Source organism: Caretta caretta, chromosome 11 (genome assembly GCF_965140235.1).
Source record: "Caretta caretta isolate rCarCar2 chromosome 11, rCarCar1.hap1, whole genome shotgun sequence".
Taxonomy (NCBI): Eukaryota; Metazoa; Chordata; order Testudines; family Cheloniidae; genus Caretta; species Caretta caretta.
This window is the reverse complement of record NC_134216.1, coordinates 65,437,254-65,463,906: the sequence shown is the minus strand read 5'-3', so window position 1 is coordinate 65,463,906 and position 26,653 is coordinate 65,437,254. Positions and strand designations below refer to the sequence as shown.

Sequence of the window (26,653 nt, the reverse complement as noted above, 5' to 3'; positions counted from 1 at the left end):
CCCCTGACTGCCCCTGGGACACCCTGCCCCTTATGCAACCCCCCCCCCCCCCCGCTCCCTTACCATGCTGCTCAGAGCAGCAGGAGCTGCCAGTCACGCCGTCTGCGCTGCCTGGCAGGAGCGGCAGACCAGAGTGCTGGCGGTGCAGCGTGCTGCGGCTGTGGGGGAGGAGGAACAGCAGGGGAAAGGGCAGGGTCTAACCTCACTGGCCGGGAGCTCAGGGGCTGGGTGGGATGTGGCCTGCGGGCCATAGTTTGCCCACCTTTGCATTTAAAAACTGCTGATTCAAAAAGTAACTAAACTGAAAACAGTATTTTTTCCTTTAATCTCTGTTATAATAACTTGAAGCGTTACTTGTAAATAAGGTAGGTACAAAAGAGAAGAAAGGTTGTCAAGTTGATCGCGTCCCCTTAAGCAGTCTAGTTTGAGGCTAAAAATTTAGAATTTGATTTCAAAATGTGGGAAGAAGGGTAGGAGTGCACAGATGGGGTTTACAGGACTCTATTATGAATAGAAATGTTCTTTCATTTTAAAAAAATCAGTTAAACATTTCTATTTAAAGGTTTTCCTGAAATTGAAGCTAAAGCCTCAGCACTATGTAAGTTCATGAGAATCAGAAAGTGAAAGTAGCTATAAACAAAAGTGAAACTGATCAGTCTATTTATGTTGCTTCTTCTGAGGGAAATACCCAAAGTAAACCAGTATCTTCCACATGTAAAAGTAAACAGATTTTAAAAGTTCTTTATTTTTAATAATCCAAGATGGGTAGTAGTAACCAACATGACATTTTACTTAAGTTTTGAATGCATCCCTTTAAACACATTTGAAAATAGAAAGCTAAGGGAGTCTCAAAGAGGGAGGTCAGGAATGGATTAGAAAAGGACAGGAATAAGGAAAAGATGCGGAAAGAAAATGAGAAAATAAGACAAAAGTGAGAGAGGAGTAGAAGATAAGTAGGATGTGGTGGGGTGCGGAGGAATTGAACAACAGAGACTGTTAGGGGGATTGGAGAATATTAGTGATCATTTAATTAGTTTTTAAAAATGTTGTTTTGTGTGTGTTTATAGTAGGTGCAAAGGTGTCACTCATATGGAGCACTTACACTATGTGCAAAACTGAAATTCCTGGCTACGTCTTACTGTGTAATTAAGGCTCTAGTTTGGTTAAACATAGAGTCACTTTAAACACTGGTTGCTCTACTGTGCATATACAGTACTTTTGTTTCTTTAAACAAAAATTTTCTCCTACTCCTTTCTTTTCACGTTTTTAAAATCAGATTCTCAGTGTCAAAAACCAACATTTAAGTGAAAGTTGAACTTCAAATAATTAAAAATAACTTATTTGCTAGTCTAGTAGAATTTTTATTGCTCTAGTTTGGAAACCTAAAGTATTAGACAATGGAAAAATATCTTCAGAAAGTATTACCTTTGACAAGAAAGCTCTTTCCAGTGTAAGATTTCAGCCTTTTCATAAACATCATATTGCACTACTTGCTTCTTTGTGGAAGCAAAGGGCTTGGTCATAAGGAAAAATGGGCAGTTTTTGTGGAGCTCAGGACAGTTTTAATGAAGAATGTTTAGTCTTGTGGATGATGCTTTGTTTCAGCCCTATATCACTGACAAGGCTGCCTTTGTTTTCAGTGGATGTTATGGAGAGATACCAAATTCTCCATAGTTAAGGTTGGAAGTATACTGGTTTATAATTCTGACTCCACAAAAACAAAACAACCTGAATATTTTCTGCTGTGGCAGACAATCATGTGGAAGGGTTATTGGGCAAGGTGTCAATCAGCTTTGACAGTTTGAAAAATCAGGAGTTTTCTCCTTTGAAAAAGATTTTCTACCATTTTTAACCACATTGTAACTCAAGCAACTTGCTTCAGGAACTCCAAATCTGGTTTTTTGCATTGTCCCTCATCAGGAGTATTGCCTTCCGTTACTTTGGTCAAGCTTGATGGATTAGTTTGTGTTTTCAGTGTTTTTTCCCAAACCTATGGAAAAACTGGAATTGTATTTGTTGGAATTAGGGAGTTTGCAGCTCAGCTGGAAGGATGTGTTGTTTAAAGGTACATGATCAGTTTCAAACATCGCATTTCTGTGTGAAAATTTTGTACTATATTGTTCCAAATAGCACCTTAGAGTATATAGGTATATATGAAATTTGTCTTTGTTTTCAGTTTGTTTACTTTGTGCGTTTTGATTGCTCTTTGTGTGTAGTCATGTTTTCCTGATGTTTATGTGGGTATTTCACAGCTGTGGAGGAAGATATTTTATTTAGAAAAGGAAGATGTAATTATAAAACTGCACAAATCAGCAGGTTGGATTCAGGGGCAGGTGTAGTAGCTGAAACTGCTTTAAACTTGCTGTATAAGCCTAGATTTCAAGTTGACCATATCCTTTTAAGAGATCCTCTGCTGAGAGCTCAAAGAAAGTCTAATGCGGGGACTCCCTTTGGGGTTTTAGTAAGCTTGTAAACTCTGTAGGAAGCCTGACTTCTGCCCCTGCTTTAATTTTTAGCACCTCCAGCTACATCTTTTCCACTTATCACAGTTATTTCACATGCCTGTCTGGGAAAAGGTAAAAAAACTAATCTCCCAAACCCCCAAATTAAAGGATATGTCTGACAAAAGCTTTGTTACGATGGACTTAATGTTGTAAAGACTAATTACTTTTAAGGATTTTAATGTGGTAGTTATAAAAGAAGAATGTTGAGAAATCACACTTCAGCCCTTCATTTAAAATGTTGACAAGTCTGGAGAGTCTGCCTGGATTCTAATTCAGTGCATCTCCCAGGCAGCCCCTTGTTTGTATTTTTTAAAAACTTTCACAGTAAAGTTTATTACATTATTTTCATTAGAAATATATAAAATAGAATATTCTGCCCAGCAGAAAAATAATGCCAGGGTTTAAAAACCCTGCATTTGTGCAAACAGTTTGTTTAAACATAAGAAGTCAAGTGTTCAGGTTCCATCACAAAATACAGTAAATTTCTACAAAAATAAATGTGGTCACTCCCAAATAGATTATAACAGGCATTCCGTTGAGCCCCAGCCAGGATTTATAGCCGCCCTCCTTAGGGGAGGGCAGTGATTGTACTGGACTAACAATAGCTGTAGACAACAGAATATCTCACTCTCCAAAGCTAAAGCTTGTATTTTAATATTTATGTATTTATTCCTATGTTGGTAGCACTAAGGGCCCTCTGAACAGGGTCTCAATATATGAGGCAGTGTACAGCCTCACAGAGCTTACAATCTAAGTATAAGAAGAAAAACAACAGGTGGAGACAACAAATAGATGGGAGGGAGCACAAAGGAATGGTGAGATGATTATGTGGCCCTTCAGACTTAAATTATGTGACAAGACCCAAGATTTGAGGAGAAATGAGCTAGGCAATGGCTGTGAGGGCCAATCAAACTGAAGACAGTAGAGGGAGACTAGTGGAGAAGGCACCCCTCCAATGGAACTCTCTTAAGATAAGGGAATAAACAAGGAGCACTGACTTATAGTCACCTCTTCAACAAACCTATTGTTTCACATGGTTTTTTTTAAAACTTCCCTGCCACAGTCTTGTCTCAGCTTGCCCAAGACCTCAAGCTGACCATAGATTCTCTCCTACTAATCTGCACAACAGAGAAGCCCTGCTCCTGTGAACCTAAGGAGCTGGCCAGTTGGGAAGGTGCCTGCAGTGAAGAACTTCTGCTGGAAGGGGAAGCCTTTTATTGCATTAGAAACAAGCCCTGCCTGATACTGAAAAACTGATCTTGTTTGGCTTTTGAGGGAATCCAGTCAGGCCCTGTCGATCAGATGAATTTGCATTAGTTGGGTAGGTTTAAAATGATTTTAAAAGAATTAAAAAAAACAACATTACATGGAATGGTCTTTTATTTGTATATTGTAATTAAAAATTAGACAATTTATATATCCCCTGTTATTTTCAGGTTTGCTGTAAACTACCTACAATAGCTATAATGACACCAGCCCTCAGAGAGGCAGCAACAAAAGGTCATGGTATCTACTTGTCACCTTCTTTGTCCTCTAGAGCTATGGAGTCTGATACAACTTTGTGCATGGAAAATTCCAGAGCAGTCGAAGAGACGATAAAGGAGGATTCCATCACACAGATTACTTGCTCAGTCCTGGGGTTTCCCACTACTGAGCCCAACCTCAGAAATGATATCTTCAATGTAAAACACTTTGGTTCTCCTCAGTCTTCCAGACATTATCAATCTGTCTTATTAATGAGCACAAATTCTCCATTAAACATAAAAAACAAAAACAGTAAGCAAAGGAATTCAGAAGAGCACAGCTGCTCCCAGATGAGAAATCTACTACACAATAGTGCTACCGCACAGGTCAGTCAGATTAATAATTCTGAACCTGAAGAGCAGGTCAGAGGGGAAACTTTATCGGAGACCATGACCCAGAGTTTGGCAGAAATGCAGAGACTGTTGGATTCAAATGTAACTGAATCCAATAATGTGGAAGAAATGCAGCTTCCAAACTGTAAATGGTATCGGAAGAATGGCTTTTCGGATAAGGGTCTACTAGTACATGCTGAAACCAAAAAAGGGAATTCATTGCATCAAGTTGTGCATGAGCCTTTGAAAGCAATTGTGAGCTGCACCCACACTAGTAAAGAAGAGGAATTGAATGCTCATTTACTTCAGTGTGTCAGTAAGCAACAAGTTGTGCTCAGTCGAGCCAAAAGAGCTCAGAAACGTTTACAGATACTCCTGGCAAAGCATGTTGTCAAACACTGTGATCACCAGCTGAAATGCTTTGTGAAACATCAGCTCCAAAGAATGAAAGTTTTTCATGATTCAACCAGATTTTTGGATAGTAGCTCCCTTGGATGCACAGAAATTAGGGCAGAAAGCAGTATAACTAACTTGGACAATAATTCAAATAAAGACACACAGAATGGATTCGGCATTGAACCTGGTGAAATCTGGGGTTTTGCACACTCTGCTACAGGGCTGCTGACTCATGTGGAGAAAGATCTGGACTCTGATGCCACTTGCAGTAGCTCAGATGATGATTGTGATGAACAGACTGTCAGAAAAACTGTGGAAGCGTAAGTGTTAAACTATTGCTAGACTTTTTATGTATTTATTTAACAGCGGTTACAAACCCAGAAATTGAAGGGCCTGGACCTGGTTGTAGCATGCAGAGAGCAACACTTTGCATTGCTGTGATATCTATTTATATGATAGACACAGTATTGACAAGAGTGGTAATTAAGGACTGCACCAGAGTAACTTTAATGAATTCAGTACTGTAAATGAGAGCAAATTTTGGCATATGTTTTGTAAAATCTAGATATTTAATTTTACTGTTTTGAATTAATCAGTGTTGAGTAGAGTGGATTTTTCAAGCCTTTACTCATACTTATCAGTGTGAGTGAGAAATTCTCTGGTCTGGTGGGGAGTCAAGATATCCACTTTCTGGAGAATGTTAAGTTTTGGGGGAAAAAATCTTGTTTTTATGATTTCATCAATTCAGTCAGAAAATATCTTCGTAAAGTTGTCTTCCTGAGCCTCTGTACAGATAGCAGTAGTGCTTCTTTTCTTACTGATACCTTTTCCCTGGGGGGAAGGAGGCAGAGCTCAATTAACAACACTGTTAACTTTCACTACAGTTAGCTGACATGAATCCGTTTCATGCCGCTCTGCCTTTGGAAATCTGTGAATAGACAGATGCCACAAGTACTCCTTTTCTTTTTGTGACTAGACAGAGGCAGGTATTAAAACTATTCTCGGAGAGGAGAAATGGAGGCTGGGTTTAAGATAGCATAGACATTCTGCCACCTTGCAGCATCCAGAGTTATGTCTACATAGCAGCTGGAAGTGTGATTCCCAGCACGGGTAGACATACATGCATTAACTTTGCTCCAACTAGCACCTAAAGTATCCGTGTTGCTCTCCGTGCTGCTATAACCACGCTATTTGTAGGCACTAGCATGGTCTAGGGATAGCAACTAGGAATCCCATCACCCTCCCCATTCCAGCACCTGAGATTTGGACTGGGCTTTTCATAGGGGGTTGTCCTCCGATTTGGTGTGGGGTCTCCAGTCCTTTGTAATGGTCTCTGATTAGGAAATTGGTTTACTGATTAGTAAGTGCCCGATAACTCTTATTTCTAAGTCCTAAAGTTAATGTATATTAAAATATTTGTCTCTTGTTCTGACCTTTGAAAACCACAACATTCAGTAAAAACCAGGAAAGTTTCATCTTAAATTGGACTGGATCTCAGTACTTGTTGAAAAGGGCTCTCTGTCCTTTATTATATATTTATTAGCTCCAGTTATGAAAGCCTTAAAAATAGTACAGTAGTACAGAATAGTGTCTAATATGATATCATGTTACTGTTGCCTTCTGTGAAACTATTTGAGTCTGGAAAGGTGATGGGAGAGAAAAATATACAAAGTGTATTTGAATTTGTTTCTGTCCGTTGTGAAAATGGTTCGTGCTGTATTAAATACCAAACCAAAATGTAATGAATTGTCAACTAACTTTTCTGTTTGAACACTCTGATCTTTAATATGATTATATTTTATGCTCTCTCTGAATTGTTTTGAATGGAAAAAATAACATCATTAACTCCTCCCAGTGGAGAAGAATCAACAAGCATGTTCTTAGCTGATCTTTTTGAACTTCTGAATAATAGTGCTGCTCTGAGATTCTTATTTCATGATTATTTCATGTGAATTGAATAGGGAAAACTGATGGCAAATTTACTTTCTGATTTCAAAGGGAAGGGAATAATCTAGGATTTGGAGTGAGATTCTGCTTGGTGTTTTTTTGGTTTTTTACTTGCAAAGAATGGGCCAGCTCCTAATCCTGACAGTCCTTCATCTTCCTTATTTCCTCTTTTCTGTCTTCACTTTGTTCTGCATTCACAGCTACGTGTCAGGCTTGTTTTCAGTGCGGTGTTGGCTCCGATTAACTTCTCTTGAGTTAGCTTAGCTCCAGTAAGAGCAGCACCCACTGCAAAATAACATTGAAGCAGCACAGAGTGATTGTATTAGCAGCACAGAGTAGTTTAGCCCCACTTGATTACTAGCTCTAGCATCAGCAGCATTCAAGATTCAACCCACATCCTGATGAGCCAGCTAGAGTTTAATAATAATAATGTCTCTCTCTTTTATGTAGCACTTTTCCTCTGTAGATCTCAAAACACTTCACAATCTCTAATGTATTTATCCTCACAATTTCCCAGTGAAGTAGGCAAGTGCTATAATCCACATTTTACAGGTGGGGGAACTGAGGGGCAGGTAGTCTAAGTGATTTGCACTGGGTCACACCGGAAGTCCGTGGCAAAGCAAGGAATTGAATACTCCTGGGGGAATTCTGTGCCAAATTAAAAATTATTCACACAATATTTTAAAATTCTGCGTATTTTATTTGTCAGAATAACACAATATAATCACACAATTTCAATTATTTTGGTAATTTATTTCAAAATACCTATCAGCAAGTATGTCTGTAATAATACAGACAATAAAAAAAGATTCAGGAAATGTTTTTTGACAAATAGATTCCTTCTTAGGCCTATTAATACAGAACTCTGAGTAATTATTCATTTAAACTATAGTACAGAACCATATTTCCTGCGCCACTTAGAAGCTGTGCAGAGGCTTGGGGGAGTCATCAGAGGAGCTCAGGGAGAGGGAAGTAATTGCTGGGAAGAAACATGGGTATGAACTTGATGGGTTGTTGGCTGACCCCTGGCCCCTCCCATTCAGTCAGGCACATCTGCTCCTATCCCTGTGTGTCCCTGCACCCCCATGTGTCCTTGCACCCCTGTCCACATGTGTCCCTCCACCCTACTCGGACACTCACTCCCCCTACCCGCATGTGGCCCTACACCCCCTCAGCCAGCCCCCTTCCCTCAGCTCCATGTGTCCCTGCCTCAGTCTGTCCTCCACCACCTGCCCTTATAAATCCCTGTCTGACCCCCATATCCCTTGTCTCCTGACCTGGCCCGACAGGTGTGGTGAAGAAGGCAGGTTCTTTCTCTTCCCTATCATAGTTGGGATTGGCCAGGAGTGGTTGCTGTGTTCTAGCACCATATGTATTCTGGGGGGGTATGAGAATGTGCACATTTTTCCCACAGCAGTGAATAACTAACAATGCTGATTCCTCCAGACATATCAGGTCCTCATATGGCGCTATGCATCAAGATGGTGCTGTGCTTTTTGATGGATTTCTGTTAAGCTTGCATAGCATTATACAAAGTTGTTGCCATCTGTACGTTAATCTGTTTGTTATGACATGATGTGCACATTTAATTGTAAGCATTGACCACAATTTTGCTCTTATTACAATGGATAGTTGGCTCTGTTTGAATCAATGCCTTACTTTTTTTAATATTTAGTGAAAGTTGCATGTTGACTTTTCTTTTTATCGGTATATGTACTTGTGTGGCGGGGAGGGGGGGGCGTAAACTACTACAGGCACAAAGAAGGGGTGTGTGATCAAATAAGATTGAGGAACCGCTTGTGACAGGTTCCCCCCGGGGTGCCTCCTGGAACTGGGGTACCACTGAGCCCCCTGACCCACTGGCCTGGGCTCCCTTTTACATTGTGCTGCTGTGACAAGCTGCCAAGCCCTCTCCAGGCTCCAGCCTGTACTTTCACCAGCACACATACAGGTAGGGACACACCCAGCTGCAGTTACATGCAGATGCTCTGACCAGTCCCTGCATGGGAAGGCTCCAGCTAGGGCACCTCCCAGTTCCTGAGGCACACGTTCCCTCTGGAGTATAAACTCAAAATTATGCCGTTTTACACTGCACAAGGAACTGTACCGCATAAGCTCATAAAATTCGTCCTCTCCCTCAATGTGGAGAGGAATATGTAACAGCTTTCTGCCCCGAGTTATGATTCCCATGCACTGGTTTTAGATAAAGCAAAAATAAGTTTATTAACTACAAAGGATAGATTTTAAGTGATTATAAGGGGTAGCACACAGATCAAAGTAGATTACCTAGCAAATAAACAAACGCAAACTAAACTTAATATGCTACATAGATAGGGTGAGAATCTGCTATTCATATCCAGAGTGATGATACAAACAGGCTGCAGATTCTTAAGGGGAAAGCTACACTTGCTTACAGCTTGGAATCCTCAGGTGTTCCATTCACAGGCTAAAAATCCCTTTTAGCCTGGGTCCAGCACTTCCCCCAGTTCAGACTGTGTTTCCAAAAGTCTCTTTGGGTGGGGAGTCAGTGAAGAACCACAATGAGGTTACTCCCCTGCCTTATGTAGCTTTTGCAAATGGCAGGACCCCTTTGTTTCAAAGCTTGGTTCCCATGCCAGTCCATGGAAAAATACGAACATCCCAAGATGAAGTCCAGGTGACCTGGTCACATGTCCCTGTAGTGTCACAGCAGCCATTACTCGGAGGCTGTCTGTAGCATCCTTCCAAAGGCTCCCCAGGTGGGAGATAAGCTTCTCCTAAGGCCTATTGTTCTTTCTAATGCTTCATTAACTTGAGTGGGCCATTCCCAGCCAGCCATCTACATTGAGAGCCTTTTGCCTATTGGGCATTGCTCAGGAATAGCTACATGTGCAATAAATATGTAGTCAATATTCATAACTTTGGATACAAAAATGATACATGCATACAAATAGGATAATCATATTCATCAAATCATAACCTTTCCAATGACATCTCACATGACTTATCATGCATAAAATATATCATAACTTTTATAATCATATCATATAATATCACTGTGAAGAATATGGGTGCAGTGTCACACTGCTGTCCTAGATGGATTTATGTTGCTCTGTATTTGGTATTTATTAGCTCTCTAGGAACTGGCTCTTACAGCTTTCCCTGAGTAATGTGACTGCTGTGTTTGAGAAAAGCACTGGTTTCCTTACTTGTAATTTTTATTCCTCATAATAGAGGGGCTCCATTGATCTGGAAAGATTTTACCTATATGTTAAGGTTCTTGATAAAACTAAGTTTGTAGCTGCTGTGCAGCTTAAGTCTATCAATTCTGTAATCTACAATAGTGGGGTTGTTTTCTGCCAGTAAATGTTGCTTCAACTTTGGTAGTCCTCTACTGAGGTCATAGTGTGGTGTTTCAGCAGAGCAAGTCTGAAGTCTGGGGAGGACATAATGGCAAAGAAAGCTTAGCCTGTCTCCACTGTAGTGGAATTAGCATATCTAACTTGTGAGCAATGTCCATACCAGTCAGGGGCCTCACTATGAACATCAAAAAATTACATGAGGAAAATGGGGGAATTTTTGCTTTCACCTCCTCTCTCTCAAGCTGATGTGAAAAGATAAACATTTGTGGATTGTATAGCAAGTCTTCCTGACACCAGAACAGTAATCTGTCTCCTCAACGGAGCCAGACTTTGGTTTCAGCTCCAGGTTCTTCATGATGATAAAAAGAACTGGAATTACTTCTGTGATTCTGGATCTATCCATCCTCAACCTCTCTGAGTATAAAGCTCATTTCAGAATGGCAACTTCAACTCTTGCGATCCAAGAAATAGTTCCCAAAAACTTCTTATGCTCCATAGATTTCAAGAAAGATTGGAACATGATGATGATCTATCTATGCCACCAATAGTTCCTAAGCTTTGTAATTGTAAATGACCAGCATCAGTCCCAGGCAATGTCCTTTGGCCCGTTTCCTCTCCTCATGTGTTCACATAGGTGCTTGTTGTGCTAGTTGCCATCCTGAGACTACCAGTACCTGGATGATCTTTTGGTGAAGACACCATTGTATGAGGTGACAGCTCACCAGATTTACCATTCCAGAAACTGGATGTGAATTCCTAGAAACCATACAAAGAGCTTCCTTATCCCATTTCTGAAGCTCTGTTCAAAACCAATTTGGGACGTGTGGTATTGCCCAGATGTCAAATTTCTAAACTCTTATCAAGAAATTCCCCAACATCCTGCTTACATCAACTCACCAATGCTTTCAGCTGATTGACATGATCATAGCTTTTGAGGAAACAGGCTCCTAGACACTGCTCCAACTCTGCTTGCTTCAGAATTTCATATAATGCACTGGACCTATGCCAGAAACAGTATATAGGCATCCATCTGGCTGTTAGATCAGTTTAGTAGTAGCAGTTACTCATGCCATGTCTACACTACAGTTTATGTTGATAAAACTTATGTCACTCAGGGGTGTGAAAAAAATGGCATAAGTGGTAGTGTGCACAGTGCTATGTTGGTGGGAGGAGCTACTGCTGCTCATTGGGGGTGGTTTAATTATGTTGACAGGAGAGCTCTCTCCCATCGACATAGAGTGGCTGCCCGAGATCTTATAGCAATGCAGCTGCATCGGGACAGCTGTGCGGCTGTAAGTTCTCTAATGTGGACATAGCCTTAATCTTTTGAAAGGGCAAACCTTTGGCAGATGTACGAGCCATCTGCTTAATAGCTAATGCAGCCTGTCAGGAACGGGAGCTCAAATGAGACTTTGTGTTTCATGGTAAGTGGTCTCCTTAAGAATCTCCAGCTAATCATCAACCACCTGACATTATAAACAGTAATTGACTTCCTTCTCAAATCCAGAAAAGATTTAATCAGCTGAGTTTACAGAGGCATTTGGAGGAATTGGTGTTCCTTGTACATGAGGAGGAAGACGTAATCCCCAGATTGTCCAAAAAGAGATTCTGGATTGCTCACAAAATGGTTTTCAAAAAAGTCTGGGCTCAAGTTTCTCAGCAGTGCAAGTCTTTGCTGTGTGTGCCATGTATCCTTTCTCACCAGTTGTAGCCTGGTGCTTCGTTCACATGCAGTGGTGAGCTGGAGCTGGTTCGCACTAACTGGTTGTTAAATTTTGAAGCAGTTTTACAACTGGTTGTTAAAAATTGTTACGGCTCCCCCGGCGTCTCCCCTGCCTTCCCCCCTTTCGCAGAGCCTCAGCGTGCCGCACCGCCAATGCTCTGGACCACTCCTGGGCAGCTCTGCAGCTCCTGCCGCTTTGAGCGGCATGGTAAAGGGGTGAGTCTGCGAGCTCCAGCGGGCTGCGTGGCATCCGTACACGCTGCCCTGAGCAGCATGGTGCTGGGGCTGGGAGGAGGGGTTGGATACGGGGCAGGGAGTGGTTGGAGGAGGCAGAGGTTCTGGGGGGGTGGTCAGGGGTCGGGAAACGGGGCGGTGGGGTTGGGTAGGTGTGGGAGTTCCGGGGGTCTGTCAGCGTGGTGGTGGATGGGGTCGGGGCAGCCACGGGATAGGGAGCGGGGCAAGTTGGGTAGGGGTAGGGTCTTGGGGGCAGTTAGGGTGGGGGGTCATGGGAAGGGGTGGTCAGGGGACAAGGAGCAGCGGGGTGTTGATGGGTTGTGGGTTCTGAGGGGAGCAGTCGGGTTTCAAGAAGTGGGTGGGGGTCGGATAAGAGGTGGGGACAGGCTGTTTTGGGAGGCACAGCCCCCAATACAATTTTGCAATCCTGATGTGGCCCTCGGGCCAGAAAATTGGCCCACCCCGTTCTAGTTTATTATTTTATTAAAAGGGGTTGCACTTGCCTTGCTCGTTATGTTGATATGCGTTTAATAAAGCAATACTTTGTTTCTATTGTAATAAACATGTAAAAATCTTTTTTTTTTTTTTTTTTTTTTGTTAAGTATGACTCCCAATGAGTCAATGCATTGCCACTTCTTATGGAGAAAGGTACAAAAAATAAATACTGTGACACATCCCTTAAATCAGAACTTCTTATAGGGAACCGGTTGTTAAGATTTTGGCAGCTCATCACTGTTCACATGTCTCGTGTGATTGTGATGTGGTTAGGAGGATAATTTTCTCGTTGCATAGAAATATACTACAGAGGAAGTCTGGTGCTGGAGTGGTGTTACGAGGGAAACTAAAAGGAGGTGCAAAGCATCAATATTCTCTCTTTAGGTGGATGAAATCTGTGACCTTCCAAGGTTACAAGATACTTAACTGAGATTCTCTGAAAGGTTAGGTTTCAGAGTAGCAGCCGTGTTAGTCTGTATTCTCAAAAAGAAAATGCATCCGATGAAGTGAGCTGTTGCTCACGAAAGCTTATGCTCAAATAAATTGGTTAGTCTCTAAGGTGCCACAAGTACTCCTTTTCTTTTTCTGAAAGGATAGCGGCTTATTCCACTAGTGGTACATCTACTTATTGATGGAGAGGGCACAAAGCCTTTTCTGATGAAATTTGCTGGGCAGCTACATGAGTGTGTCTATATGCTCGTTCAAGTAACACTACAAAATTCATGTGCTTTCTTTTGTTCGATGCTTCTTTCAGACATAGGGCTAGTCTATACTGGCAATGCTAAAGTGCTGCTGCGGCAGCGCTTTAATGTGCCTTGTGTGGTTGTGGTGAAAAAAACACACCTCAATGAGGGGCGTAGCTCCCAGCGCTGGGAGCCCGGCTGGGGCACTGTCTATACTGGTGCTTTACAGTGCTGAAACTTGTGTCTTTTCACACCCCTGAGTGAGAAAGTTGCAGCGCAGTAAATTGCCAGTGTAGACAAGCTCTTACAGTCCTTCACCACCTTTCAGTGCTCTTACATAATTCTCCACTCCCAGACATGGGCTCTTTGTGAGGTGGGACATTTCTCTTTTCCCCTCTAATGGAAGATATTCTTTACACCTTGCTACTTCCCAGCAATTCCAAGCCTGACTAAGAAGCAGATTTACTGTAATTTTGTCTTCTCTGGATGGGAATCTGCTGCTTTGTCAGGACATACCTTGGTTTATTGCACCTGGCAACTCTTGGGTAATCTGAATGTATGGAGACAGTAATTGATCTTTCTCTTTTGAGTTCTCTGGTTAGAGAGAGAAGAGATGGTAACTCTGCTTTTAAAATATTCCCCACCGAATGTCTCCAGATCCACCTGATGTCTCCAGATTTAATCTAAGTGTTTTTGTTAGCCTTGTCGTGGTTTGTTGAGCAACATCAATTGCAACATCAACATCACCAGGCACACTGCTTTAGGGTCTGGGATGATGGGAACATTTTGCCTGCTTTTGAATCTTGGAAAAGGTAGAAAAAGTCAATTTTTGCCGTTTTTTTTTTTAATAGGATCAAGGCCTAATTTTTGCAAAATGCAGTAATATACCACACATCTGTGACGAGAATTGGGCTTTATTGCAAAAAGTCTGCTAGGACTGAATGCTGCTCTTATTTTTATTTGTTGGCAATTTTTCTTTTATCTTAAGGGCAAAAATCAACTGTGGTTTTCCGTGTTCAGCATTTAATTCGTCTTTCCTATACAAGTCCTTTGCATAAAAAAAACCAAGATATGTTTATTCTTGAGTACTCAAATCAATATATATTCATAACTGCTGACATGTTGATTTTTAAAATGTTTATAAATTTATAAAGTCTATTCTCTCTCTTTTACTGGCTGCCCCTCCCTGAGTATAGGAGGAGAATTATCTTTAGCACAGAGGAAGAGAAAAGCCAGACTTCTATATGCTTATATTCTACTTTACTATTTGGAATACATTATTCCAGAATATAGTCAATTTTAATTGGTTTGTTTTCTGTAAGACAAGCATAAAAACTCTTTAAGGTTTTACACATGTTCATTTTCACTTTGGCGGTTGACCTTTTGCAATAATAACTTGTGCTTTGAGCAAGACTAATGTCTTGTCTTATATGAAAGCAGGGTGTTTGCAAGTAAAGATACTGATTCCTAACCTATAATTATATTAATATTTTCACAGCTGCTGGAAGCAGACTGAAAGATTTTAATGTAAGGGAGAAGGTTTGACATGTTGTGGCATGCAAGGATCTCAAACCAAGAATGTCAAAGCCTGTTAGATACATTTTTGAATGCACAATAAATAAAAACTTGGCATTACTGTTATGAAAGTGATGAATTAATATATAATCAGTTAACATAGTGTGGCAGAACAGAAAATGTAATAATTGCGCATGTGGGAATATATGATAACCTCACTAATCTAATTAAATGGAACATTGAAAACACTTTTATTCCTGAAGTAAATTGCTGATTTATCATTGGCTTTGTATTTTACTAAGCTTTGTAAGTTAGCTATTTTAATTACAGGCTTTTTGTATGGTGCTCCTCATAGTAATTGATCACCTCAGAAACAGTAATTAATTTGTCTTTGAAAATTTCCTGTGAGGGAGGAGAGAATTTTCTTGGTTTTATAGATGTTGTTGGCTACAATGGAAGCTGCACATGGTCAGCACCTTTAAAAATCAGGACAGTCAGGCCCTTTTTCAGGAAAGCAATTAAGCATGTGCTTAACTTTAGGCATGTGCTAAAATTAAAAATGTGTTACTCCTTTCATGAAAGGGGGCCTTATTTAGGCAACTAAATATGGATTTAGGAGGCTAACTTTAGATATCCACTTTTAAATACCTTGGCCTAGATATTTAAAATTATTTCAGTTTAAACAATTTAAAGGTGTTGTTTAGGTAAGGGACGTGTTATAAATAATAAAAGCAACTACATCTATGAGAAAAGTGAATGAGTTTGCAGGATTCTGTGGCTAATTCTCCCTTCATGCATTTCATAAAGACATAGATTTTACTTCATCTAAATGCTTTACCTAGTATCTGAATTTCTTTTAAACCAGACCATCAGTCTCCAAGTCATCTTCTGGAACCTCATTCTCCCAAGGAAGTAAGTGTGCTCCATACTCTAGGTATTTATTATGGCTTTTAAGTTTTTATTTGGACAGAATGAAGATATTTAGAAAGCCCTCTATAGCTTTTATAACATTTGGGGATAAGGGTAACCGGATTGCTATTTTCACTTAGTGCCTATTTTAAAATGTATTAGATTATGTAACATGTTATGCTTTAGCTCAGGGGCAGGCAAACTTTTTGGCCTGAGGGCCACATCAGGATTCCAAAATTATATGGAGGACCGGTTAGGGGAGGCTGTGTCTCCCCAAACAGCCAGGCGTGGCCCGGCCCCCTCCTCCTATTCAAACACCCCCCCACCCTGCCGCTTCTTGCCCCCTGACGGCTCCCCAGGGACTCCTGCCCCATCCACCACGCCCCCCTCATTCCTGACTTGCCCCGTGGGACCCATGCCCCATCCAACCCCCCTGTTCCCTGCCCTCTTTCAAACCCCCCCCCCGCCCCCTTACCATGCCGCCCAGAGTACTGGGTCAGGCCACGGCTCTGCAACTGCACTGCCCAGCTGTCCAGAGCATTGTGCCAGCAGCGCGGGCGCGCTGAGGCTGTGGGGGAGGGGGAACAGCAGGGATGGGGCCGGGGACTAGCCTCCCGGGCCAGGAGCTCAGGGGCTGGGCAGGAGGGTCCCCTGGGTCGGATGTGGCCTGTGGGCCATAGTTTGCCCACCTCTGCTTTAGCTAGTGTGTCAGTATCTGATGGTCTTAGGGTTGACTTTAGTAGGGCTAATGCAGCAGTGGTGGCCTTTCTCTATAATGTTTCTGTTGTAGATATCTGTAGGGCTGCCATCTTGAGTTTTGTTCTCTTACTTTGTCTTGACTTTGCATCTAGACCTCATGCTTATTTTTCAGGGGGAGTTCTGCAATATTTGTATAATTGGAACTCCTCAGCCAACATTCCTGGGTGTTGTACTCTAGTTAGACTATAGGCATATGAAAAGGGCATTTCAAAAGCAGACAGAGATGTTACCGGTAAGTAGGGTTCTCTCAGGGTTCTCTGCATATTCCCACTACCTGCTCACCTTCCCCTCTTCCTCGTAGTTCTAGTTTAAAAGATTCTAAGATTTAGTGGAAGGCACTGAGGTGGTTGACGCTATAAAAGGCCATATGATGCCCAATATCGAACTTCTGGAGCTACAGATCTACAGAGAGAGATGCATTTTGCATTTCTTTCTAAAAGTGACATGGTTAATGCTTAATTGTATTTCCATGGGTTGCTAATTCCAGAGGAATTAGTGTTCAATCTGACCCCATAAATTGGCCTTTTACCATACAGGGCTCTAATGTTATCAGAGCTGTCTAAACAGAATCCTGGGTTAGAGGTGGAAAGGACATATTGGGTCACCTAACCAATTACCATAACAATTCTGGAGTGATCTAGACCATGGATTTCAGCCCAACTGGATGCATTTTTTGTATTGAGCCCTAATTCAGATTACCAAGCATTCAAGACATCTCTAGCCTGGTGATTATGTGCATTCAGGAATTCCATAGATGCAAACACTGTTTTGTCCCATACTGTAGATCGTATTTGCTGTTGCAGTTTGTTAGGCTGGAACATGCAACATCTCAGATGAGGAGTCATCTGAGGCTGCTATGCCATTCTCCTTTTAAGCTTTCTCCAAGTATTAAAGGCTCAACTCGTGTACTTCTGTAGATGAATAAAACTTTTGGTTGCCAAGTTCTCAGGGCAGTCATGCCTGTCTAGAGATCTTCCATTTTTCTTCTGTTTTCACTCTCGGATCTCTTCTGTAGTTTAGTTTGCTTTGTTTGGGGGAATTTCAGTTTATTCCTGTATCTTCTGAACTGATATGTGGGGGTACAGAAATAGAAATCATACTTGATTGGTTTTTTCCCCCCGTATATCAATATGCCATCAGTTCCCTGAAAAGGAATTTTAATCTCTGCTACAATTAATAATTTCAATATCATATATCCGTTGGCATTTACCCTCCTTAGAACTTGTGGCTAAATTTAAACTTTAAAGTTATTCAAGTTGGAAAAGAAGTTGCGGCGTGTGTGTGTGTTTGAACACATGATTGGATGCAGTTCTGAAAGTACTAACTAGTAACAATATATCTGGGATGGAGGAATCAGGAATAGGTGCTAGAAATTGTTGTGATAAGCAGTTACTGATGTCTGCAGATGATATGGAGAATGGTAACTCATCTGTTCTGAAGCAATGTGCCATGATGCAGAAAAATCATCAGGTTAAAAAAATAAATCTAGTAAATTCCAGAAAATATTGCTGGAGGCTCCAGAAGAATTAAGTGATTACAGATCTTTGTAGAAATAACAGTATATTTCTGAGTTCCATTGAGGTTTGATTGAATTGATATTCAGTACATCGCTTTGTTTGGTAGTAGTAATCATAAAGCAACAGTATGTTTATCCTGTTTTCTCTGTAGTCATTCTTCTGTGATGATCTGGGTAAAGACCACTATTGAGCTGTCAAAGTAAATGGTGTTTTGTTATGTGGTGGTGATTGCCTCTGATATGATATGTTACAGTTTGTTTTCACATTTTTAAACAAGATTTGGCTGCTTGGAATGTATGCAATACATTGAGCACATAAAACAGCAGTCATTTTTTCAATTATGCGGGTATAGATTTAGCAGTTAACTGGTCCCGGGGAATTAATGCTTCAGCAGTGACCAATGGTAGTTCATTCTGAAAACAAACATTAGGTAGGCGTGCTAGAAGACTTAGTCCTTGAGAAAGCATTTACAGGTCATTTCATAAATTGGACATGTTTGTTCAGCTGTGGCATGTGTTAGTTTTTGTTAGCAGTGGGCATTTTTATTTCATACCGAAAACCAACTGCTAATTTCATTTAAAATACATTCATTATGCAACATAACTATGCATTAGTGTACACTTTAGTTTATGCTGTCTTCATTTGTCTTCATAAGTAATGTCTGACTTATTAAATATCAATTTTTGGAGGGAAATGAGATTTCACTGATGTACTGTTGAAATATAGCAGGAACCCTGCTTTTACAATAACGACCTGCAATGTAATGTTTATATTCAAGATGATCATTTTTTGAGTTTAGCTGTATGTTGGGGCCATAATGAAGCTGGCTGTAATGCTGGTGTAACATGCTGCAGGGGACATCGGGACCAGTTCAGACAGTTCTGTCAAACATGCAGTTTCAGTCATGGGGGGGGGGGGGGTCTGCCTGTGCTAGTTTACTGTTTGTGCTGCAGTGCTAGGTGGTATGAGCTGTTTTAATCTGTGTAGCTAATTAGTCAAGGCCCCTAGGGAACCAGGATGCTTGTCACTTTCCAGAGTTGCTGTCTCTCATGATTTTATCACTACTTGTGATATTTGGCTCATTTTTAAGGGTTCACAAGAATTTCTGATTTTTTTTTTTAATTTTTTTTTATTTTTACCTTCAAATTTGCAAAGCTGTGCTCTCATCCAAAATGGAGATGTTCCTTTATTTTTAATGAGTATGAAGGCTACCTGTTGCTAGGAAAGATGATGACCCCGTGGTCAGTGTGTGAGAACCAAACAGGGGGTAGGAGAATATGGAGTTGCCAGAAATGAGAGTATGGCGGCAGTAGGGGAAACATGAAACTGAAGTACCAGAGGGTGAAGTTTAAAGGAATGTGAGGAGCAGGAGACAGACTGAAGTGGGGTGCAAGGGAATGTGGAATGGCAGAGAGAGGAAAAAGTATGAGGGGTAGGAGACTGAAAGGAAAGGAAGAAATAAGAGTCAAGTGCACGGAGAGAGGTGTTGGGGGACCATAGAGGGATGCTCGAGGAAGTTGCCGTTCTGTCCTTCTATATCCACCTCCCTAATTAAAGGATAGGAAGAGTGGGGATAGCTCAGGATAGAATGGAAGCTACCCACATTATAGGGTGGAGGAGAGAGTAAGCTGAGTCACCTCTGAGTACTGAATAAGGAAGCTGCATTTTTGTATATGTGTTTAAGGTTAATTTTTTCACCTTTAGGGTGATATCATCCACTCCCAGTTTTTGAATCTGTCCGATTCAAAAATTAAGACAGGCAAAAAAATATGATATTTAAGCCAACTTTATGATTTTTGAAGTCTGATCATGTTTTGTACAGTTGAGGTTGCTCTTACTGCTTTCTCATAACACTGGTGTGGGCACATTAAAGCTTGTGCCTTCTTCTGTTTAATAGGAAACTTCCATTAATTGTCCATTAACTCTCTCCCCACTAATGCATGTACTAGTCTGGGCGCACTGTTTATCCTCACCAATACCTTCATTCCTGGTGAGGCTCTTCCCCACAGTTTTCAGGGCATAAGTGTTTGGGGATGTACATCATCACATACTGCCCCTTGAAGTTGCATGGCTCAGTCTAATGACTTCTCAGCTGTCTCCAAATTTGGACCATCCCTGCAAAACCTGATCCTGTGTTCCTTCTGTACCCTAAATTCTCCTTGATTTGCTTGTCCATTACTACTGCTTTTCTACCTAAGACCTATTTTTCAAACTGTATTTACAGAAGCAGGAAACCCCTCACAATAAAATATATGTGCATAGCATGAGGCTGCTTTTTACTTCAGTTACCAATTCCCCTCTCCATACAGTTAAGTTGCCTTTTTGGTTTCTTGGCACTGCTGAATTATAGACAATGCTGAAACATAATTCCCAGATGACGGATGAACAGTAGCATTTGTAAAATGAATTATTTTTTTTAAGCTTCTTGCTGGCTTCATCTCAATATTTTAAAATATAATTGCAAATAGTTTCCATACTCACATTCAGTTTTTTGTTTTCTTTGTTTTTTCCCTTTGTGGGGGCAGGGATGCAGAGGGTTTGGGAATGGGGAGGAAGGATGAACTTACAATTTGTCCTGTCAACAGCTTTTGGACTAAGGTCTGTCCTTCCAGTCAAGGAAGGCTGGGAGTGGCTTGTAGTAGTAATAATACATTTATTTTGGTTTCATTTAGTGCCAGTCTAGGCTTAGGCTGCCTCTACTGGCCTTAGGAATGAATTTCTTCATGGACATGTTTCAGAGGAACAGCCGTGTCAGTCTGTATTCGCAAAAAAAAAAGGAGTACTTGTGGCACCTTAGAGACTAACCAATTTATTTGAGCATGAGCTTTCATGCTCAAATAAATTGGTTAGTCTCTAAGGTGCCACAAGTACTCCTTTTTTCATGGACATGTAATTCACTGCCCCTACACCGCCAGCCTCAAGTTCCTTCTAATTATAGATTTGATTATACTCAGACTTCTTGCATTTGTCTGAGCTTTTTGTGGTTTGGTTTTTCTTCTGTATTTATTTGTTGTTTTCTTCCATGCAAGTCACACAGGATTGACCTGCTGCAATTTAACCAACACAGTAGGAATTCAAACCAGTTTTTCAGATGAAAAACAGCTTCTTTGAAATAGTCATGTGGGAAAAATTTAAATGTATTGATTTAAATTTATTTAAATTTAAATTAAATAAAATGTAGCCATTAAACAAAATCAGTGTAACTCTATTAGTTACAATTCTCATACTCTAGGGTAAAAGCAGCGATTCTGCTCTAAGTGGTGCGTTGGGATAGATAATAAGACAGAAAATATCATATTGCCTCTATATAAATCCATGGTATGCCCACATCTTGAATACTCGTGCAGATGTGGTTGCCCCATCTCAGAAAAGATATATTGCAATTGGAAAAGGTTCAGAAAAGGGCAACAGCAATTATTAGGGGTATGAAACGGCTGCCATATGAGGAGAGATTAATAAGCCTGGGACTTTTCAACTTGGAAAAGAGACAATTAAGGGAGGATATGACAGGTCTATAAAATCATGACTGGTGTGGAGAAAGTAAATAAGGAAGTGTTATTTACTCCTTCTCATAACACAAGAACTAGGGGCCACCAAATGAAATTAATAGACAGCAGGTTTAAAACAAACAAAGGGAAATTTTTTTTCACACAACACAGTGCCAACCTGTGGAACTCCTTGGCAGAGAATGTTGTGAAGGCCAAGACTTATAACAGGGTTAAAAAAGAATTAGATAAATTCATGGAGGATAGGTCCATCAATGGCTATTAGAGGTAGGGACATCATCCCTGCCCATCCTGGCTGTTTGCCAGAAGCTGGGAATGGGCGCTGGGATGGATCACTTGATGATTGCCTGTTCTGTTCATTCCTTCTGCGGCACCTGGCATTTGCCACTGTTGGAAGGCAGGTTGATGGGCTAGATCAGGGGTCTCAAACACACGGGGGTTATTTTGTGTGGCCCCCCAGCGTTTACCTAGAGCGGCTCTGGCCCGGCCCGGTGCGCAGTGGGGTCAGGGCAGGCTCCCCGTCTGCCTTCCTGCCCTGCCTCCTGGCTGCTCTGGGAAGCAGCTGGGACCTGGGGCGGGGGGCCACAGGGTCTGTGTGTGGCTCTGACCGCACCTCCAGGTACCTCCCCCAAAGCTCCCATTGGCCACGGTTCCCCATTCCCAGCCAATGGGTCCTGCAGAAGGCGGTGCTTGGAGGCGGGGCCAGGGCAACACACAGGCCCCTGTGGCCCCCCTGCCCCAGGTTCCGGCCACTTAACGGAGTGGCGTGGGGGTAGGGCAGGCAGGCAGGGAGCACCTTCTGCACCCCAACCCCCTGCCCTGAGCCCCCTGTTGTACCCCGCACCCTTCAAGACCCCCTGCCTTGAGCCCCCGCCGCACCTCTCCTGCACCCCGACCCTCAGCTGCACCCCACACCCCGACCCCTTGCCCTGAGCCCCCTGCCGCACCCCACAGCCCTCCTGCACCCGGACCCCCTGCCCTGAGCCTCCTGCCGCACCCTGCACCCCTCCTGCACCCCCTGGGGGCAGGGAGGGGGTGGAGTTGGGGTGGGGATTTCAGGGAAGGGGTGGGAAGAGGTGGGGCAGGGCCTCATGGAAGGGGTGGGGTGGGGGTGAGGCGGGGGCAGGGGGGTCAGTGATGCGACCCTCGGGCCAATGTACTCGTCCTCATGTTGTCCCTTGTGGTCATTTGAGTTTGAGACCCCTGGGCTAGATGGACCTTTGGTCTGACCCAGTGTGGCTGTTCTTATGTTGGCTTAATCATTTTAACACATTTTAAAACATAATTTACTCTCTGTTTCAGCTTTGGTAAGAGTAATATTTCACCTTTCTAGCATACTGAAAAGTGGAGAATCCTGAAAATGTAACGTTGCTAATGGTCTTGGGTTGTACCGAGGCAAACACACTTGGTTTTACTGTCTGTAAGTATATGAGGATAGGGCCCAATTCTCATCGCCAGCACAGAAACTGAGTAAACAGGCTTTGTAGTGAGGACACATAGAGAAAGTATCTGTGTCCTTTCTTGTCCCTTTTCCAATGTAGAACCAGAGCATGGGGCTTCCTCCCCTTAATATCTACGATAATCTCCTGGTTTTTTTAGCAGCTTTGTACTCCTTCATGGAGCTTTGTTCTGTGGATCTGTGTAGTTATTGGTCCCACTGGCCCTGCCTTGAGACAGCTTCTTCCTGCTCATGCACATATACAGTCACAGGGCAGAGTTCAGAGGTATGCACAGGAGTGCAGAGTCTCCCTGCATGGTCTTATTTCAGCCCTATAGTTTCACTGTAAGTATGATCCTCTACTTGCCACTTTATTGGGATGACTTAATTTGTTAGCTGTATACTACAGAATGATCTAGTACTCCATCCTCACGGTTATTTTATCCCATTCACTTCTGTCCTTTATCCACAAAAGGAATAAGTGGATAAATTGTACGTGTTCTACTCGTATCCGTCGTAAGTAGGCTTGGCAGAATTCAATTTATATTTTCTTTTATCATTTCAGTGGATATCAGTGTTTATTTTTAAGCATTGTTTCTATTTTTGTCAATTTCAGTTTTCACAGTTGGGCAAAATTATGGTCTTAAGTGTTTTCCCCCCGCCCCCCCAAATTTTAACTATGTCAATCCTGATACCCAGTGGCCTACTCTAACCACTGGAAACACTTCCTTACAGGGTGTCCTAAGGGCATATATATTGTAGTCTAATTTAAATGAATACAGTGTATGTTTGCTATTCTATTCTATTCTAACTATTCTAAGGCCAAAGTCTGCTCTCAGATGTGGGCATGCAACTCACATTGACTTTAGAGGGAATGATAAATACATATTTGATGGCAGAACTGGCTGTGAATATAGTTAGTCCAAGATCTGATACTGCAAAATAATAATAATAAAATGCTTTTTTTAATGTAAAGGATAAGGGTACAGATACTCCACTACTGATAATGACCTGTTTCCATCAAATAATGTACTGCATAGTTTAACAAGCTCTTTCTTTATCCATTGTGGTTTGGTATCTGAGCAGGGATATCTTTACTGGCATGCTGTCTTCATACCATATAAGTGACATAAGACTAACTCTGGCTCATTCTTCCTCTTTCCAGCTGTGTAGGCACTTTCTCTCGTGTTCTGTGTTGTTGATCTTGGTGAAGAGGATTTTTCCAAGTTCTGTAAACTAAACAGGATTTGAATCAGGCAGGGTCTCACCCTGATAGTACAAACAGGTTACAGATCTTAGGTACACAGGCTGGAATTCTCCTGCAGCCTGGGTCACCTCCCCAGTTCAAAGTCTTCGTCCTCCAGACATGTTTCCAGGTGTTCAGTTGTGGGGGGAGTGAGGCCAAGTGGTGAAGTTACTTGCCCTCTTTTATAGTTTCTTTCAACTTCCTGGAAAGAGCCTTTGCTATGATATGGGTCAAGCTGCCTCCATTGCCTATGTGCTATCACTGAGAAGTCTCCATATAAAGTTCCTGGGATAGTCCTGGGGAGTGTGGATTCCCTTAAGTGGGCCATCAGCGTATCTGGCTCCTCCATTGTTATACCTAAAAGGCTGGTTGTGGGTATTCCCAACCTCCTGACATATTTCAGTAACACAGACATAGCAAAACATCATAACTTCACATACAGTGATAACATGTGCAATCCAACAGGATATGAATGTTCAGCAGATCAAGACTCTTAAAATTATACATCACAAGGCATACTTTGTAGAAAACATATCATAATTATATGACAGTGGTGAATGTGGAGGTTCCAGGGTGTTGCTTTGAGGCACAGAGTGCTACAGAAGTTACGTGTTGAAATACTGCTTTTTGTGACACTGTGGCTCAAATACATTTGAATGTTAAAATAACTCTTTGAGGGGTGAAGTACCATATGTGATCTATTTACTTAATAGGCACGTTGACCAAAATTCATTGACACTAGGGATGAACGTGGCTTAATAATATCAAGAGGTCTATTTAGAACTCTACTAGTCATTACATAAAATAAACAGATACATATCACATTGTACAAGTAGGTAATTTAACAGTCCAGGAGAGGAATTTTTTAAAACCTAACAGCTGAATCACACAAATCTGTAATTGTGCTCATAAAATTGGTTAAAAAAATAAAATAAACCTAATCTACTGTACAGTTACAGCTTTGAGTAGCATGACATATATAATTGCTAACTGTTGAGTCGTGCCTTATTAGAATAGAATTGTCAGTGAGATGATATCTATGGAGGCTTGTGGAAGTCCTCAGTATGACTTGACAGAAATAGAAGTGTTTGGGGTTTTGCTAGTAGTTTTATTGGAATTCTTTTAAAATCTGTAACTTGCTTTAACTGATCTAGTTCAGTAGTTACACTTGCTTTTGGCTTTGGAATATATCAGAGAAAAACAGCTTTTTATAGGAAAGTTGCAATATCTATTGAATGATGAATATAACATTGGGTGCAAAAAACTTGTACCAGTTCTTAATTAAGGAAATGAGATGTTGATGTTGTAATTGTGTTATCCTAATTAGATGTCCTCTGAAGGCAAGTGAGATGCTTGCAGCAGTTGAAAGTACATTTGTTAAAATGTGCTTGTCTTTATTCTTGGACTAACCAGTATTTCTTCATCTTCACAGCAACTATAGTTCTGAATGGAAGTGGCTTGTAGACCGAGCTAAAGTTGGCTGCCGTTGGACATGGCTTCAAGCCCAGATTTCGGAGTTAGAATACAAAATCCAACAACTAACTGACCTTCACAGGCAGATACGTGCCACCAAGGTATTGTCTGTGTGCTCATAAGTAGGCTTTTCAAATAATCCATGTACAGTGTCTCCAGTAATTTTTCTTTTTTTCTTTTTTAAACAGTTCTGGTATCCAGGCAAAGTATTGCAAAGAATTACAGAGGTTAATGAGAAGATGTCTGAAACAAGAAGCATGGTGATCTAGAGGGCATGAGCACAGGGTTGGGAGTCAGGGACTCCTGAGTTCCAATCCCTGCTCTGTCACTGATTCACTGTGGCTTTACGGAAATGACTTTAGTTTCCCGATCTATAAAAAAAAAAACCAGTAATTTTTTGTGCCTACTATACAAAAATATTTTGAGGACTAATAAGTTAATGTTTGTACAGTGCTTTGAATATGTCAAATGCTAGTTAGAATTAGAATTACAGTATGATACCAACTGTTTTGTTTGTACAGGTTTGAAATAAAAAGTAAGGAATTCAAGGTTGCTAAACTCTGATAATATTTCAGGAATGTTATGCTAAATCATGCTATTCTTAGCACTTCAGTTCTGTAGGCCAGCCAACTCATTCCCTGCATAGGAAGCCAAAAACTTGGCAAGTTCCTTCTCACTAATTGTTCCTGTTGTGGTGGTGGTGGAAAGAGTTTCTAGGGCTTGCCTTGCCCCTCTCCATCTGTGGAACTATCAAGGAGGTCCACTCGTGGAACTCTTGAAATTCATGTAGTGCCTCTATGGATGTCCTCTGTCTCTGCACTGATTCTTGGGGCACCTCTTCAGACCCCACGCCTGTCAGCATGACTGTGGGGTTTGGGAAGAAATATACAACATGGCAGTGACTAAGAGCCAGTATTCTTAATCATGTATTTCCTTAGTGGTAGGAGGTACTGTATGTTGCCATGTGTCCCAGCCCCATCCCTTCCCAGAGGATAATGCTGCGGAAGTAACACTTCCTCCCTCACGTCTGGGTCGGTGGTCTCAGATTGGAATTTCTCTTTGCTCCTGCAAGCGGAGGGGAAGATTTGGTCCTATATTTTTAGTTACAACA

The 26,653-nt window shown here is 41.5% G+C and overlaps 1 protein-coding gene across 3 annotated transcripts in view; it reads left to right on the top strand.

Moving 5' to 3' along the window:
* Positions 1 to 26,653, top strand: part of KANSL1L (KAT8 regulatory NSL complex subunit 1 like) — a 97,607-nt gene that overhangs the window by 5,515 nt on the left and 65,439 nt on the right. For 2 of the 3 annotated variants that reach the window (XR_012664454.1, XM_048868492.2), the window contains exons 2-3: positions 3,941 to 5,076; positions 25,502 to 25,643. Coding sequence is in view for 1 of the 3 variants with exons in the window: in XM_048868492.2 (XP_048724449.1) it covers positions 3,971 to 5,076; positions 25,502 to 25,643 (1,248 nt within the window). In the remaining 2 variants the exon portion in view is untranslated. Of the gene's footprint in view, positions 1 to 3,612; positions 3,826 to 3,940; positions 5,077 to 25,501; positions 25,644 to 26,653 lie in introns of those variants that run through there. The other variant, XR_012664455.1, reaches the window with a different exon arrangement.